Source organism: Dendroctonus ponderosae, unplaced genomic scaffold (genome assembly GCF_020466585.1).
Source record: "Dendroctonus ponderosae isolate FM_Combo_2020 unplaced genomic scaffold, Dpon_F_20191213v2 Dpon_F_20191213_5, whole genome shotgun sequence".
Lineage (NCBI taxonomy): Eukaryota > Metazoa > Arthropoda > Insecta > Coleoptera > Curculionidae > Dendroctonus > Dendroctonus ponderosae.
The window spans coordinates 7,547,874-7,566,195 of record NW_026018715.1 but is presented as its reverse complement, the minus strand read 5'-3'; the positions used below and the strand labels follow the sequence as shown (position 1 = coordinate 7,566,195).

Sequence of the window (18,322 nt, the reverse complement as noted above, 5' to 3'; positions counted from 1 at the left end):
CTTATTTTATACAACATTCCAATATAAAATGTATTAACTCGCAAATTAAAGCACAAGAGTTCCACCGCTCCAACCACAATGTTCTGAAGTACTAATTAGTGACTTATTTTTCAAAAAATCTGGTTTTTGTACGTCGACAACAACCTTCAACTTATGTTTTGTAGTAAAAGACAATTTTGTATTATTATTGTATAATTTAATGAATTCATTGTTTAAATGACCATCTCTCACAAATAATAATACAGTTAAAAAACGATGTTAAGCCTTTGATCAGAAATTGTGCAGACTATCAAATATACATTGGTGATTAATTTATTTAAATATATATATATAAATTAATCCACCAATTTTCTTCTGTGAGAATATTTAAAGTCGAAAATATCTTAATGCCTCTTAGTCGAAGTGTCTGGACTAACACAAGGGACGATTTAGTGAAGAATCCCTTAAATTCTTCACAATATTCTTCCAAAACGAACGATGTTATTATTGTATCAAAGTGGGAGACGAAAATGTTAATAAATTAAATACAAAACTGATCAGTTCGAACCATAAATGTAAAGCTTTTTGTGCGAGCGACTTGAAAAAAGATACATGCTGAAAATCAGATACCATATCTGTCACCATATTTAACAGTAAAAGTACAATTTTCCATTTGCCAAAGTTGCGTTAGGAAAAGTCACAAATATTTCCAGTTGTACAGTGAAAAATGTTACTAAATTAAGTAATGGCTTTGATTTTTGTTTCTTATGTGGAAATGTTTGCGAAAAATTGCCAGAGATATATCCTACAAAGCGCGAACTTTGTCTCCAACGAATCTAATTAAGTAAAGTGGATTTGACTTTATGTTTCTGTTGGAAAACATATATTTGAACCCTGCTGTTCGTGAATATTAGGTTTATATCTCTGATAATTTGTAATGGAGAAGAAAAATGAGCTTCGAGCAATACCACATTGTTTTGTTGCTGATCATGGGACGAAAACCTCGAAGCTCCAGGAAGGAATCTGGATCCACAAAGTCCAAAGGCTCGACTAAAATAAAAAATATTGTAAATAAACTATTATTTTAAACAAATACCGCGTTGCTTTGTGCCTAGTGTTTTAAATTAATTACAAGAACAAAGAATTTCAAAACCATCACATAAAACCAGTCAAAATCAAGCATACTTTGATTACGCCCTCTGAAACAAACACGTTGATAGCATCAACTGCCTTATCGTCTATTTGAATAAAATGTCTGTCCCCTCATAAATATGGCCCGTGTTTTGACTTATTTACCCTTTCCAGTTTTATCTATTCGTACATTTTATTTGTGTACAGGGCTGGAATCGTTCCAATATAGTAACTAATAGGGTTTGGAGCGTCCGAATAATGTGAACTGGCGATATATGAAATGGAGGCTTATTCACTAAGATTTGTGTCTTTTATTAGAGGTTGCTGCTGCCAAAATCCTGTCATCTAAGCTGCAGAAAAGAAATGTCCTGCATGTTTCCACACGATAAAGATCCACTACGAGCAAATGATATGGAAGAAAAGAAACATGAAAAGTAGTTGGTTAATGCTTGGTTGGACTTAATAAATTCAATTATTTTGCAATTATCTCGTTTCATTCGCATCCAAGTCGAAGAGGGGCGATTTTGATTTTCAAGTTAATTGTATCACAGTTTTAAACCACCATTATTGCCAATTTTATTCTCAGAATTAGTCATCAAAATAATCCTCTACATGAAAATAATTTCTTGCAATTTCTATTTTTTTTAATTGCCTCTTAAACAGCAAGTTTATAGGATCTAAAATTTGTTATCATCTTTATGCTTTTCGAAAGTGAGTAGTTTTTGGTTAAAATTACACAATCTCCCAAAACGTTTCATTTCCTTTGAGAAAATCTACATTTAAAACATATTTGAATGTAGGCTACACATCCGTATTTCCATTTCATTTTGAATTCCTGAAGAAGGAACCGGTGCTGTGCGAAACATTTTAATAAATAAAAAACCAAAATGAAATTCTAGATAATGCAGATGCCTTGTTTTAGCATAGCAAAGTGAACGGCAAACATCCGTGCAAAGTAATTCAACTAAAATATTTAATACCAAGTTTTCGCGTCGTTCTTAAAATTAAAAACTTTTCCGACGTAATAGCGAATACTGGCGGATATTTTAAACTTTTACGTTTTACCTTCAAGGTATGAAAAAATGGGCAATGATGGAAAAATACTCCCAGTCGTGTTTACGTATTATTTTTATATTTAAGCTCGTCTATTGGATTCTATGAAAATTGTACAATCCTATTTTATGTTTCCATTTTCACCTGATCCAAATCGAACTATTTTATTTGATGAAATTTGGAGACAAAACAATTTAACTGTAAAATGTTCACGATAAAGGGCCATCCAGTTCGTTAAGTGCACCATTTCAACATCTAAATTGTTGTCAATTTCCTGGCTATAATTTGCGACACTTGACACTGTGTTTCCCATACAAGCGGTGATAAGTTATTCCATTAACATTAATTATAAGCAAGGATATCTACTCGGGAGTTAATGAAGACACACGACTCGGCAACTAGTAAACTATCAAAATCAGGCCAATTTGTCCCGAATTGTCTGAGTCTTGCAAGTTTATGGCTTATTTGCTTCAATAATCGCATTAATGCTGTCAAAACTCAGTGAAAACAAATAATATAAAGCGCAACGAAGTTTAAATGAACGTAAATAAACACTGTATTATTATCTGTTTATCGACTAGAACTGTGTAGAACTCTTATTTGTACAGCAATTGAAAGTTTTCTGTTATTGCATTCAAAACCAGACTAAACAATGCTGACGGATCACGATTTATTCGGTTTAATTGCGGATAGAGCATAAAAATATACAAATAGAAACCCTTTGCTTTGTGTTCATAATATAACTTAAGATTAGAAGAACTAATTAAAGAAATTATATTAGCAGAAGGTATTACATTATTTCACAAAAAAGGTAATCACTGAGATTGCTAAGATGTTTAACAAAAAAGAAACGCAAAAGAATCATGGAGAATAAGCCCAAACCGACTTTGTATAAACCTAGAGGAGAAGAATCTCTTGAGGCCTCATTAAGTACAAATCCTATTACTCTGGAGGCACTTTAAGAAGGTTTTATTTACCTCTGCAATAAAACCGGATAACCCATTTTGTTCGGTCATTTGACGGTATACTTAGTACTGATATTGCAGAAATCGCGCAATTTTAAACGGCCCCTAAACTTCGTTTCCTGTGCATCAGCAATCTGGGAAAATTTGAATATTTGCTCCCACAAGTTTGGCACGCGGTCTATACAGAATGCAAACTTCCACATGATCGATGACTGTTTATGCGAATGGAAATATTAGCGGAAAGTTTTCAGATATAATCGGGTATATTCAATAAATACGTCATTGCAAAAATGCTGAATACTCGAAAAAGTTACCACTTTTTGCCAATTTTCTCGGGCAGCGCAATTTCAACTTCATTTTCTGTAGCCGAAAGGCGCAACCAGCGGCATCGACATATGAAACATTTAACTAATGATGTCTGGGTCAGAGATTGATCTCACGTCCGGCTCTATAATCTCGATTCTATCTGGATTCTAGACGGTTTAGGCGTTCAGATTTTTATGGGTGCCAGAATCAATCAAACGGAAATTGCCTATGCACGTCTATAGAGCTAACTCCGTTCTTAACATACAGCAAATACGATGGAAACTGAGCGAACAGATAATTTTCATAGACGGAAGTGCTAATAAAGAAAAGTGTATTTTTTTGCACACACACATTACAACTTCAATCTGAACTCAGCACTTAACTTTAGAATATTACAAGCAAACTAAAACTATAAATTACAGAAATGAACGGAAAAATAGATTAAAAACAGATTCGAAATACTCCGACGCAATAAAAGATCAAATTAAAAAAATTTGAAACTGTAGAAATAAAGCGATGTACAAAAACACACCTAGTGGAACTAGATAGAATAAGGCAGATGTGTATATTGAATAATAAACAAAATTAAAAGCGCACCAGAACGAGACTGTGTTAGTGAATCATAATCTATCAAATGAAGACAGACACATTCAAGAAAAATAAATTCAAATGGTAAGAAAAAGATGGAGAAACAACAGGAAACTTTAATAGGTTTTCAGCAATTCTTAATAGAAGGACATGCATATGCAAAATGCATACAAAAACTGCAAAAAACTTAGCAACAAATAACAAAGAGAGAAAACCAAATCAAATCCCTCGAAGAAAATGTGCAAAATCCGTGATAAACCAATTCAAACGAGTTTAAAACCTGGAAAATCGTTTGAGAAGCTGAGTAGAAATTGAAATAAAAATGCAGGTCTAAGAATATTGAGCATAAAAGAAACTAAAAATACGAGGAATATTTGAAACTATCGAGGAAATCATAATAAACTACAGCGGTGTAGCACAGAACCTGCTGCACTGCTGGAAGACGATGTGCGCTATATAAAGGTTGGAAAGAACTGGGAAGCATGAACAGAAAGAATTTTTCAAATTTCAAACAGTGGATTTCAAGAAAAAAACAAAAATAAAACATTTTGAGTAGCGTCAATGCAGCAACAGAGAAATTGAAATGAACAGTATTCAAAATAAATATACACAATATTTCTCAAAAAGTTGCCGGCTAATTTTTAACCGAACTTACACAGAAGGATACTACGAATACTACAGATAAAAAAGTACTTTGCTCTAACCATTAAAGTATCTACATTAGCAGACGAAGGTTTTCTTCTATTGACTATTATTTGCTTACGGTCACTACCCATAACTCACGCAAACAATATAAACATTTCAAATTTTTCAATTAAAAATGACTACATTAAACTGAAGGAAACCGGAAACCCAAAATGCCGCTCTTGAATATTAAAACCATTCGGCTTTTCCACTGCAACAATGCCTTTAGTCTACATTAAACATTCCTCTCTATTTGCCCTCGCTTTTTACAGATGAACTTTTTCGTTTGCTGCGAAACGTTTATTTATACAGCGAAATTTGTTGTTGGTATTAGAGTCGCAATTTCGAACGAGAATTATGCGATTTTACTACAAAATGAAAGCCGGTTGGATGAGGAACGGCTCCCATGTGGGTATTTGATTGTACAATTAACGCAGATAGATGGGTTGGGGAAATGTTTTTTAGGAAAAAATTCTTTTGAAATGTAAGTACTTTATGGTTATGCATCGTTACAATGTACTGAGCTGCTGATGGGGTCACTGGTCCACAGATGTGGGAGGGCATTTAGGGAGTATTTACAGTAAAAAATAAAAATAAAATAATTCTCAAAAAAATCCGGGAAGCAAGAGAGAAATCAGACGTTTGACAACAATATATTTGATCCGCACATGCAAATGTAGTTATTTTCGTTTTTTTCTTTGCTCGATATATTATAATAAAATCGTCACTCTAACCGATCCGATGAGAACAGTTTAATGCATCAAAATATAGTTATCAGTTCAAGTTCTCAAAGGAATGTTATAAATACCTTCATTTAACAGAGTACTTTAGTTCCACGAGTTTTATCATAAAAAACGTGTCAGAACGGTTCAAATTAATTTAATAACCGCCCTTCACAACATCATTTTCATTGTTTTCAACAATAATTAGATCTCATCCCGTAGCTTGATGGTAAAAACATATGTTGAAGAAACTTGATCGAACGCTGAAAATGTACACATTCTCCAAGCTATTATTTACTTGACCCAAAAGTTTTAGATCGAAAAAAAATCCGCCAAGATTCTAAGGTGATTTAGTGTTTGCTTCTATCAACCTGGACACGATCGTAATCATTGCTTTCAGTATGTCTTTAGCAATAATCTGTTCACTTTCTTCCACCACTTTCACCTTCCCAGAAGAATCAACTTGCTTGTAATGAACATGTATATCTGTAAATATCTAACATGGATGCATTTTTGGAATATGTGTTTTTTTGCAACTTTAGATGCGACTAATATCTGCGAGAAATCAACTGAGTTTTTAATTCTTCAAAAGCCGAGCCTTGAACAAGAGTTTCTACTTTGTAAAATGCATGAAGCAGAAAAGCATAAAGCAAGTTTACCGAAATGTCTACAACACGTCCAACGCATTAAAAAGTTTGCAAATGTTGCAACACCACTATTGTCCAAATGCACGATTCTCCACTTAATCTGAGCTGCATGTTTACGGCGTGCAGTAAATTAGAAATGTAGTTTTTAGCTCGGATCCAGGGTGGACATCGAGGGTTAAAAACGCCAGAGAAAACTAATTATAAAACGACATTGCAATAAAACGAACGGCGGTGGCCGTGCAAGTAAATGCACTTCACATCTGTGCGGACCTCAAATTCGCCAGTGTGTTGAAAGTTTCACTGAGCTCAATTTTCCCGTTTCGAGAGCTTCCGGAATGATATGCTACGTTGAAAATTCGCTTTCCAGCTAATTCAGCAACTTACAGCCGAAGTAAGCAACTAGTTGCCGTTCTCAATAACGATTTAATTTGCTTTTTTTACAAAAACGCGAGTTTATTACGGCAACGCTACTGACCTACAGGCAGAAACAGTGAAACGCAATATTTCCGGATCTGGGGTGAGGAAACAAAAAGATCCCAACACGTTAACCTAGACAGAAATAATTAAAAATCCGGGCGGGAATGTTTTTTTTTGTTTCATTTCATTTCTTTTACGTACGTGGTGGCTTGTTTAGGCGTATCCACATTGCATATTTCCGGGTACACAGCATTTGCATTCTTGTTTGAATTTTAGGAGCGTCACCACAGAAAATTCAGGTAAAACAACAATCAAATTTCACTTAAAAATAGATATATATGTAGAAATGTGTTGAGCGGTTGTATGTCGCCAATCTAATGTCGATATGTTTTTGAAGAAGGTTGAAGAAATTTAAGTAAGACCCTATGAAGTAAATGTCCCCTTAGAAGGATCTGATGTGGTACTTCTTCCAACGTAGTAAATAATATTTTACAAAGTATAAACAGTTGGAATGGATAAACGGTTTAAAACAGAAAGCTTGTCTGTATGTCCTATTCGAAAAATTGAAGGGATTAAAACATATGTTTAAATCTGGACGTTCTGCTCGAGATGAAAATGAACTCATTGACGTTTCTTTGGAAGCCTGGAGCCAATTTACACATGTGGAAATCTGTTGTTCACCGAATAGTTCGAAAGCACAAATATCATCGCTTCAAAGTTATTCCGGTCCAAGAATTATTTGAATATGATTTCGATAGATTTTTTTCCGATGCAGCTACGTTCTGTTTGAATGCTTATGTGAACGTAAAAATTCTCGATATTGAACAACAGAAAATCCGCATTGGATGATGAAGGTTCACGCCAGTATCTCCTAAAAGTTAATTTATGGTGTTGAATCGTTTGGGCAAGAGTAATAAAATCTTTCAAATCGAAACGCCAAACAATCTGCTGGAGTTGAAAGAGAATACCCGAAGAGAAATGCGTTTTATAACTTAGGAAATGGTTGAAAACGGGCAAGAAGAGTTTATTGATCGGCTTGATTGTTGTTGTATTTCTGGAATTCAATGGTTGTTTTTAACACGAAGTTATGATATTCTTATCTTTCCTGGGTCTCAGTCAAAGTGTGAAGTAAACATTTTGAAAAATCGTTTATTTCATTACGTTTCGTCGAGACAACAGCGCCATCATCAGATTTAAAATTTACACAAACTCATGATTGGTAAAAATCAACGTCCTTTTAGGTCTTTGCCTTCTTGAAAACCTAAAAGGACGTTGATTTTTACCAATCATGAGTTTGTGTAAATTTAATTCTGATGATGGCGCTGTTGTCTCGCCAAAACGTAATGAAATAAACGATGTTTCAAATTTTTTACTTCACACTTTCACTGAGACCCAGGAAAGATAAGAATATCATAACAAGTAACGCAGTCAGGAAAATAAATCAGAATAATTAAATTTAGGCAAATTAGAATATTGTTGGCGAAAAACCGATTTGATCGATAGCCTTTTTCGAAAGAAATAAGGTGATGATGATGATGATTATTATTATTATTATAAAAAAAACAATATTTAATAATAAAAAGTTTATCTTGTAACTTTTTCCAGACTAGAATATTTTTGTTCTTACGTGACTGTTAGTCTACAAATCATTATCTGTTAAAAATGTATTTTCGCGCATTAAATATTTCCGTGCATTTATATAAAGTAGTTAAGGCGTAAAGTTGAAACCAACAAATTTTCTTGAAATTTGAATTAAAAAAGTTAAAAGCGCCATTATAATTTTCTCCAAAACTCGAGCTCATGATATACTCATGTATCGAAATTTCTGAAGAATCCAAAAATTTTATAATACACAGCATATTTCATCTAAAATAAGAAATTCTATAAAGGACACAATACCAATCGACGTATTTTTGGGCGTCCATTGGACACACAGTATAATTTCCGAATTTAAAATAAAATTGATTCCCGTGCTTAAAGTAAAGTTCATATTGATTACTTTTACTATAGTTCTGTTTAACGATCCAATAACCAAACCTAAACGAACTATGATTATTATTTATTTAAAGGAAACGCGCCCAATGAAAACACTTTCACACCTTGTCAGGTATTTGTGAATGTTTTTCCCCCCGATGGAAAACGCATTAGGCCTGCCATCGTTTACCGTAATGACAATTATATTATAACGGCCGCAAGCTCAACGGGTTCATAAAATATAAATTTGGCCCCAATGGAATATCATGGAGCAACAAGTGTCCATGCAAGTCAGCCAGAACGGGCTTTTAATAGAGCGTTTCCGTGCCGAAAAGTCGATGCTCCATTTCGAATTTGGAATTGAAAATGAGCGTTTTGGAAAGAAATCAGTGCATGGAAAAGTTCACAGACTAGCGTGCGTTATAATTACAACTAGTAAAACTAGATGTAGAGAAAACTTTTAAAAAGCCACCCCTTACACACACACACACATAGAGTACTTTATTCACAGCAGGTAGAAATGAAGAAAAAAAACTGTTTCAAAGCTCGATAAGTTGAAAAGAGCACTTACCAAGCTCCCAGCGGGTTTTAGCTCTATTCCAGGTTTGATCCCAGAAGACCGATTGACCTGGAAAAAAATACATGTTGATCAGTATGTGGTTTCAATTACTAAAGTGAAGCTAAGTAGCTGTGTTAAATATCAATTTCCATAATTGGATAATTCCAAAGACATTAATGGATAGAAGAAGCTAAATCCCAGCTTGTTTGGGAGCAACATTGATTTCTATCGATCGGCGATTCTTGAATGAAAAATAGGTGGCAGGGATAAAATTACTAAAAGTACGTACAAAGTTGGGGCGATCGATATATTTACGAATATTAAAATTAATCTGAAGCTGAAGAGCTAATATTTATATTGATTGATTTATTGTGAGCATAAAATTTTCTGAGCTTCATATCTACATTATATGTTTGAAACTCATAATCCTATAACACAATTTTTTTAAGCAGTTAGGTATGATTTAAAAGTGGACAAATATAGCTCTTGGCTTGTATATTCAACATAACTTACGCCACTGGTTCCTGCTTATAAATGTATGTACAAGAGAAATATGGGTGCCGATTTTCCTGCAAATGAAACCACTTCGTACTCGTACCATTTCTTTCAAGTGTAACAGTTTAGTAATTTCACAATTCACAAACGAGAAATTTTCTAATTTACGAGTCAAACGAGTCCATTTCCTTTTATTGTAATTTTAATAACTAGTAATTACCTTAAATTCTTATAAATGTTTCAACTTTCTGGAGGTTTTAGGAACTTTAGAACGCTCCTAATGGATTATTTTTGATATGATGTCATAAACATTGCTATTACATGGTGGATCAAAAAACAATGAACTACAGACTAACTGCAATTTCTACAGGGTGGTTCTCACTGAAGCAGTTTCGCTTCTTTAACAGTTGGAAATCTAGAGATACTACAATTCTAGTGGTGTCCATCGTCGCCAGCATTCCTTATGGAAAACTTTATATTTTCGGAAATACAGGGCGTTTAAAGTCGTATAAAGTATGAACGCCCAATTTTGGAAATATCAAATTGATATTTCAGTCCGTTTTTCTGAGAGAAATGGATTCAATCAAAACTAACAATGCGTAACAAATCATGTAACATTTTAAATAATCAACCAAGAAATGGGCGTAATAGTTATTTAAAGTAGTTGTTCAAAAGCACCATTTACACTGATACACTTTACACAACATATTTGGATTTTGTTGGCAGCTACTTGAAAATCCAATCGGCTCTTTGTAAACTACATCTTTAGTTTGCAACCAATTTGAAAAGTCCAGAGGATTGAAGTCCGGACTTCTGGGTGGCCAAGCAATAAGGCTCCTAGCTCCAATTCAACGATTTGTGGGATTGTGAGAAAAAAGTGGCCGCGGTTCTTCTCGCGTAAACCACATTTTCTCCTTAAAATGAAATGGACATTATCAAGCAGCTCGGCCAAATATTTGTGGAAGAAATTGTAAAAAAAGTTGGCTATTTAATTGGGAACAAGTCCAAATGGCGCAACTCAAACATTTCTTCAAGCACCGCACCAAACACATTCGTTTTAAATTGACGTGGAAAGGGTCTTATTTTCACATCTTGGGCAGTCCTATGGGATCGTTGATTTGCTGTTCTTGTGAAAAATGGGCAGAACGTAAACAAGCAAGAGAATCTTGCGGCCTCAAATTTTGTTCAAGAGTAAAGTAAAGGGATATGGTTACTTATTTTTCAGACGTTGCTTCTTTTTTGTGGTGCTGTTGTTACATTTCGCACGTACAGCTCTTGTTTCTCCTACCCGATTGTAGACATTTCTAAATAGCTTGTTGTCTTCGCTGGAAATGCATTCCCCAATATCTTCGAGCTGGGGAGAAGGCCATTGACATTTTCTTGTGTTCCACAACACGCAAAATGTTTAGTGATTTGAGACTCAGGCAGAGTTCCTGTTTCAGACTCAAAAGTCTACGAGGGACTGCATATTTGAAGGTACCGACTGGTGAATATTTCTCACTAAAACTTGATTAAGGGAGGCAATCTGAGAATGTCCAATAGCCACTTGTTTAATCGCGATAAACATTTTTCTTTTCTTTTTTGTTTTTCTCAGTTAATCCAGCACCTCAAAACTTGCCAATAACCAACTTAAGTTAAGAGAGTAGAGAGTTTTTAGGTCCCTTAAAATTACGTTGGCCTTAAACACTAATCGTTATTGTGATCATGCGCAGCGTTAAAAAAATAAGGTGTTCAGGCAAATAACGTTAAGTGCGGTTTTTAGTTTTGGATACCGCGTTTCTTGCACTTTTAATAAAATAAACCTCACTTTATTATTTTCTTATCCTGTTTTGTTTGGAAAAGTTTCAAAGCTACTTTAAGTTTGTATTGTTATTAAACAAAAAGTGGTTAAGATGGAAAAAAACATTGAAGCTGCCTTTCTGCACCGAAATGACCAGGGAGATGTGGATCACGATTTAATAAGAGGCTTAATTTTATGACATCTTGGACCCTGTTGGAACCTGTTGTTGCAAACCGAATAGCTATTTTTAATTTAGAAAATATAGAGCCCAGAGATCGCCTTATCAGTTTAAGGTTTCAGAAGAAACATATTCCGAACATAATAAATAAAAATTCATAATCAAATAGTAAGGTTATGGGATAGAAGTTAGAAACTGTGCTTGCGATGTTAGTAGTGTTGCAAAAGTTCAAATTTACCCAAACAATTTTCACATAAAATCCGTAATTACGCAATAATGGCGTAAACTAACCAATGAAGAAGTATTATTTAAATTTACTAATATTTCGTATTCTATTATATCCGCTTATTTCATTAATAATATTAGAAATAAGTCAAAAATGTCAACATCGTCGTTCTGCTTTTTAACATGATGCTTATTAACGTTACTGCTACTCGTACGTAAATAAAGGATCACGTTATCCTTTAATAACGTAAACGGTTATTTCTTTACTAATGCGCATGCTCAGAAGAACGGATAACGTCCTTGTTAACCTCTTATAATCCAGACTTTTTAAGTAACCTCGAAAGTAAAAGCCTATGAAATCACGACGCCATTCATCAATTCATCGAATTCAAATGTATACTTTGGCTTTAAATTACTAGGCAATACAGTGAGCATTGATTGAGTAAATTGGAGAAAAGAGCCCGAATTAAAATAGATTAGCCCAGCAATATGTTAGTCAAAATCCCGTTAAGCTTTGTGAGGAATTTCAATTGAAACTGTAGAAACCATGGAATCAAATTCAAATTGAAATGGGAAATTTAACGCTTTAGTATTACGGAAATAAGGAAGAAAGGCATGTTTGGTTCAATTTTTTTGTTTCACATTGCAAATCTGCTGTTTGTTACTCAACGACCTACGAAAAATAGATATAATGTGAAATATAAAAACCTAAGCTAAGCAATGGAAACAAGGACATTTGTCAGTAAACATAACTTAAAAGTTGGAAGTTACGGTGTAACATTGCAGTACTTTTAGAAAGTTTATCAGGAGAAGCGTTAAATATTTTCAATTCAAGAAATACTCTTACAACTTGGAAAAGTTCTATGTTATCTTCTTAAGATGCTAATAACCGATCTCGTTCTTTAAAGCTGTTGCTAAAAAATTATAATTGTGGTTTATACGCTTACGTTATAATACCCCATGTTTTTTCTATTCTGTGAGGTTTCCTTAAAGCGCTCTTTTAGAGAATGTCCATTAACTAAGGGCAACTACATGCATACCTGATTTTTTTCAAAACTTGTTTCTTGGGTATTTTGACTCAAAATACTTGTTTAAAAAGACAGAATTTCCTCACGGTTTCTATTGCCGATTGATTAAGAGTGCTTTTGTTTCACTTTCATCAAAAGACAATCTTGATTACCTTTTGATTTGATGAACGAATGATCGACTGATTTTTTTTTGATAAATAAATCAAGTATCAAGTTAATTAACAAAAAAAATTATTCTCATTAAAACTTAACGTAAGTCCACATACTGTAACTTAATTTAATATAATGATGCCTGAATGTTCCAGACATTTGTCTGCATCATGTAAATAAAAATGATTTCAAAAAATTACCACATACGCACTAAATATTAATTTAATTGAAATACACTCAAAACCAATTTAATTTATTTAATTTCAATGAAAAGAAAAATACCTGAAATACCCATGTCGTCCTTTATTGTGAAATAAGAGCAGTGTCTTCAATCTATAATAGAAAACGTGAGTAAATTCTGTGTTTTAAAAGACAAAAATTTAGACCAAGAAAGAGGTTTTGGAAACATGAATCCACTTCAGCGTATCGCACTTACTTTTTTTAGAAAAGATTGCATATACGCATGACAAGATTGAGGTTCCCCACGATTGAAGCAATATGGCTTTTATTTTTTAAATTCCGAGCACTCTTCATGTACGTGCTCTGATTATTTATCAGAGAAAATCATATAAAAGTAAGATAACGACTGATGAATCTCATAAAATAATCATTAAAGGTAGGCCTGATTAAAAAAAGCTTTGATCTAGCGTGTTTACGGATCATATTCAACCAAATCCAAGTATCCTCCTTCCTCCTCCATCATACCATAAACAATTCAACGAAGATTTTCCAAGTGCATCTTTATTACGTGAAAATTTGCTGGAATATATTACACCATAAAGGAGGCGAACGGATCCCATCCATAACCGTTTATCTTCAGAATAGCGCGGGAGTTTCCCCCAAAATCGATCAAGCCGGATATTTCACAACTTTGACCTTTTATTTGAATAATACCGGAAGCTTTTTTAACAATCACTATTTGCTTTGTTCCAGGTAATCCCGCACCTCAGTTCAAGTGGCTGAAGGATGGCAATCCGATCACGGAATTTTCGACCGATCCGTTCTACAAGATTATTTCCGCCAAGTTGGAGGATGGTGGCAGTTATCGATGCATCGCATCAAATAAGATCGGCTCGATTCTGAGCGAAGAGCTCAAAATCATTGTTGCATGTAAGTCATGGAGAATTTGAAATTGCAGCAGACCGAAGCAACGAAAACTGAGTCGAAAGCAAAGTGATTACTTTGTATACTTTGACTATTAAAGTTTGATTTTAGTTTGTTGAAGCCTTTGCTAATGCTCTTTTTAAATTTCGATTATCATATCGAATTAAGGAGGTTAAGTTAATTAGGAGTAATTCGATAATTTACATAAACGATTGTATTAGAATTGCTAGGAAATGATCTGTATGGCTCATTGCAACATAAATAATACTATATAAATTAGCAAACACATTGTTTAAAATTATTTGCATTTTGTCAATTAGCAACAACGGAAAAGCATAAAATAGATAAACATTAATTACTTAGGTATTATTATTGTTGTGATTTTTCTTTTAGTTTTTTCCTCAAAAAGTTTATAGGCGTATGTTAATATTTTTTTTCTTAATTTGTTTACGAGAATTGGATAGAAATAATACATCGGACATCGGTTATATTTATTTCTACACCATCAGGGCCGACTACCGTTGTGTTTTATGGGGATTCGAAAGTTTCGAGGCGCGAAATAGAGGCAGAATTGTATAAAATACTGAATACTTTTTAATTAAAAATCGGTGGAAAATCAGGATACAAACACAAAACCGACTAGACAAACCAGACCAAGAAAACATCGAGGTCAAATCGTTTTAAATCGACAATAACACGATTATTTAGGCATTTTTATATCAACAGAGAAAACAGCTCAGTTTTTTTAAATTGTGTCACCATGTATACTGTTTCCATTTTCCGTCCGAGTTTGACTCCAAGTTTTTTTTCTGAAGAAACCCACCTACATTTTCTTGATTTACTTCAATATTATGCTAAACATACAAATTAAGCAAATATAAATGTATCCAGTAACGAAATTCAACTATACTAGTAGGTCAATATAGAAACGAAAAAATTTAATTCGAATACAATTTTGGCGCTAAAAAACTACATTTAATTTAAAACAGATATTGCAGTTCCGTTCTGGGTATTGTGAGCAAATCACATTAATTTTCGCTCTATTCAGTGTTAACCATAACTAACCATAGTCAAAGGGCCCGTAGAGAATTGTTTTCCTGGATGAATGAATGACTGAATGATCAGAGCAGATTGCCAATTGCAAACACTAGACAGAGAAAAAGAGCAAAATCAGTAAATTTCAGATTTTATTTTATTTTTTTCAATACGCATATTGTTGGCTCAATAGGGTCTAAAGAAGCGTTTAATTTATGAAAATACTGCATTTTCCTTTCGAATGATATAATGCATTTGTTCTCAGATATGAACGTGTTTAAAGACCAAAGCGAAAGAACAGTGGACGTGATGGAAGGAGAAGCGGCCGTTCTGAATCTTCCAGAAATCGACTCCGTTCCTGCACCGGACGTGACTTGGCAAACTGACGAAGGACCGTTGCCGTACGCTCAGAAATACGCAAAATCGAAATCGAATCAGCTCATTATTCTATCGACTGAGCCATCGGATCAGAAGCCCTACAGGTACCAAACGAAGCAAATTGTGCATCTAATTGATGCATAATTTGCGCTTCGTATTTTGGAATAAACCGATAGTATCGGATTTGCAAGGAAATTGTGCTTAGATAAACCGGATTCTTAAAAGATTGTTTTTCCAATTCCCTTTACCGATTGTATTTGTCTTTCCATTGCGAAGTATCATGTCAAAAAACCTTCTTCCATTGTAATTTACAAAGCTGTCCATCTTTCCATATGATTTATAACTTGTACAGCATGCGATCCTTCCAGATTTATACAGGCTTCTTCTGTTTTTTAAGATAATTCTTACCCTCGATAGCTAGGAAAGCTTAAGATACGATAAAAATTGGTTTGTTTCCAGACAAACGAGGGTGTGATTCACTAGAGTTGATGTTTGGGAAAAGAAGTACAAAATATTTTAAGAAACTTGTTTTTTAAACAATGAACTGTTAACACAGATTTGTTTAAGCATCAATTATCGCCTTTGAGCGTGATATGAAGAAACGTTTAAAAGCACATACGCTTAATTAGTTTTCACAACTTTCCACAGTCAGAAGTATATTTGTCCACACATGGTGTTTAAAAGAACCAATATTTACATGCCAGGTTTGTTTCTGTAAATGAAGCTCAGTGCATATTTTATTAGTATTATTCGATCAAGGTGTCCTTTAAATAATAATTCAGGTTTTGGGCGCACGCAAAAAAGGGAAACTATGACAAAAATGTTGAAATAATACGTTGAATATGTATGTACAATCGCTAAAACAGCAGTCAGAGATCATCGACAAAATGTTGAAATTCGATGGTAGCGTAGTAGTCAAAAGATGCCGGAAAATATTGTGCCTAGTCCCGTTACCTGGAATACATAAGTTAATAAAAAACAACGAAAAAAATAAAGAAACATTTTACTAAAAATCAGGCTTTTAATACATTAATTGTTTTTCGATGCCAGATTAAGCGGCAGAACTCTCGTGAACGACAGTAAAAATTATCTCGTCGGTCTTTCCCTTTCATTCCTACGGCAATAAAGTAAAAAATATGACTGCTATCGGTTTGAAAACAATTCACGTTTTTTAATTAATTTATCTTTGGTCTGGTGACTCTTGTGTGCATGTGCATTCACATCTTCAACTCTCCAAAATTGTGTTTTGACACTTTTGATGTGGTTTTTCAATCTATCGTTACAAAGAATATGCTCTAAACGCTCCTTAAATCATTGAAACATACTTATCCAACAGGTAAATTTATCGAAGCAAAAAGTGTTTGTCTTGGGGCACCCTGTAAACTGCTGACACCATGTGAAGTATTTTCCAATAAAACGACATCCCATGTTTCACAGTTGGAGACTTAATGCTGCTCAAGATTCTTCTGCTCGTTTGAGCCATATATTTTTCAGCGCTCAAACGATTTTACATTTTCCGCCCATATGTTCTGAGTGAAATATCATTTTACAGCATTCGCAATAAGAACGCTTTACAAACAATGCCCTAAATAGGTTAAACATGGGCGGACTTTACAATTCCACCCAATCGAAACTGGCTTATTAGGGGCTGAAACTGAAAAGTAATCGACAACGATCTTCCCTTAATAATTCAATTCTTTACTGGTTTATTTATTTATAAATCCGCTGCCATAACCCCCGGTAACCTGGTTCACTTTGTTCGTGGAAAATCAATGAAATACATCCTGGACAAAGAAACCTATAGTGTTTCCAAACCTACTTGACAATGATAAATAAGCTTTCAATTGTCTGCTTTAACAAGACATTATCTTTAATAATCGTCGATTTGGTTAGTGAAAATTGAAGTAGCTGATAAGCTGCCGAAGCTTGGTAAGATCACAACTTTATGGAACAAGACTGTTCTATTTCTCTGTACTCGTACGTTTTGAGAATTCAATTCTCCTGTCCTGACTTATAACTATTTACAACTTGCATACTAACCGAAAAATTAAATTATCAGCTACAAAAAAATTGTATTTGCATATTGAGGGACAGGCGAGTTTTTAAGCCTTTCAATAATTCTTGAAGGGCGCGAGCAATCAATACGCAAGAAGGCAAGGAAGAGAACAGCGCCTTTATCCGGCTGAATGTGATAAAATCGTCGGACAACAGGGAACTCGCCCCCGAAATCATAGTCGGCCCCGACGACTTGCAGATAGTCAAAGGAGCGTCCGAGGCTACTTTGGACTGCATTGCCAGCGCTCGGCCCCTCTACGAACTGGAAACCTTATGGTTCAAAGATGGGATACCCATAGAGACTGCCGGAATCTCGTATTCGCTCAACGATATCTGGAATCGAAGTTTAGCCCTGGTATCTATCAATACTACGCATAGCGGAAGCTACCAATGCAGTGTGAATTTGAGATCGGGAGGGTTTCCCAATGTTACTGCCACCGCCCAGGTGAGGACTTTGCTTATTGTACTGAAACATATATTGCCCGAAAAAACCGGTCAATTTCGAATTGTTTGATTCATCAATCGCATAGTGAGGGTGTTCGATTTTAAATAGGTGGTAGTTTTGGAGAAACCGAGATTCCTCAGCAATGCCAAGCCGGAAACATTAGCGGATTATGGCTCTCAGCTGAACCTTCCGTGTGATCTGATCGGCAACCCCCAACCCAACGTAACTTGGTACCGAAACTCGCAGGAACTGGACCTGAGCGATCAGAGGTAAGCGAACAGATCGCAAGATAAAAACAACCACTTACTAACAAATTTTCAGATACGTGATCGAAGAAGACAACTCGTTGCTGATCAAAAAGTTACTGATCAGCGACAATTCGATGTACCAATGCTTTGCAAGGAACAAAGCGGGAGAGAGTTCG

The 18,322-nt window shown here is 34.5% G+C and overlaps 1 protein-coding gene across 1 annotated transcript in view; it reads left to right on the top strand.

The window, feature by feature from the left end:
• The window catches only part of LOC109539596 (protein sidekick), a 123,808-nt gene that overhangs the window by 80,229 nt on the left and 25,257 nt on the right, over nt 1-18,322 (top strand). Inside the window, exons 3-7 of the mRNA XM_048666938.1 lie at nt 13,815-13,991; nt 15,286-15,502; nt 17,526-17,898; nt 18,007-18,167; nt 18,220-18,317. Of these exons, the coding sequence (XP_048522895.1) occupies nt 13,815-13,991; nt 15,286-15,502; nt 17,526-17,898; nt 18,007-18,167; nt 18,220-18,317 (1,026 nt within the window). The remainder of the gene's footprint in view (nt 1-13,814; nt 13,992-15,285; nt 15,503-17,525; nt 17,899-18,006; nt 18,168-18,219; nt 18,318-18,322) is intronic.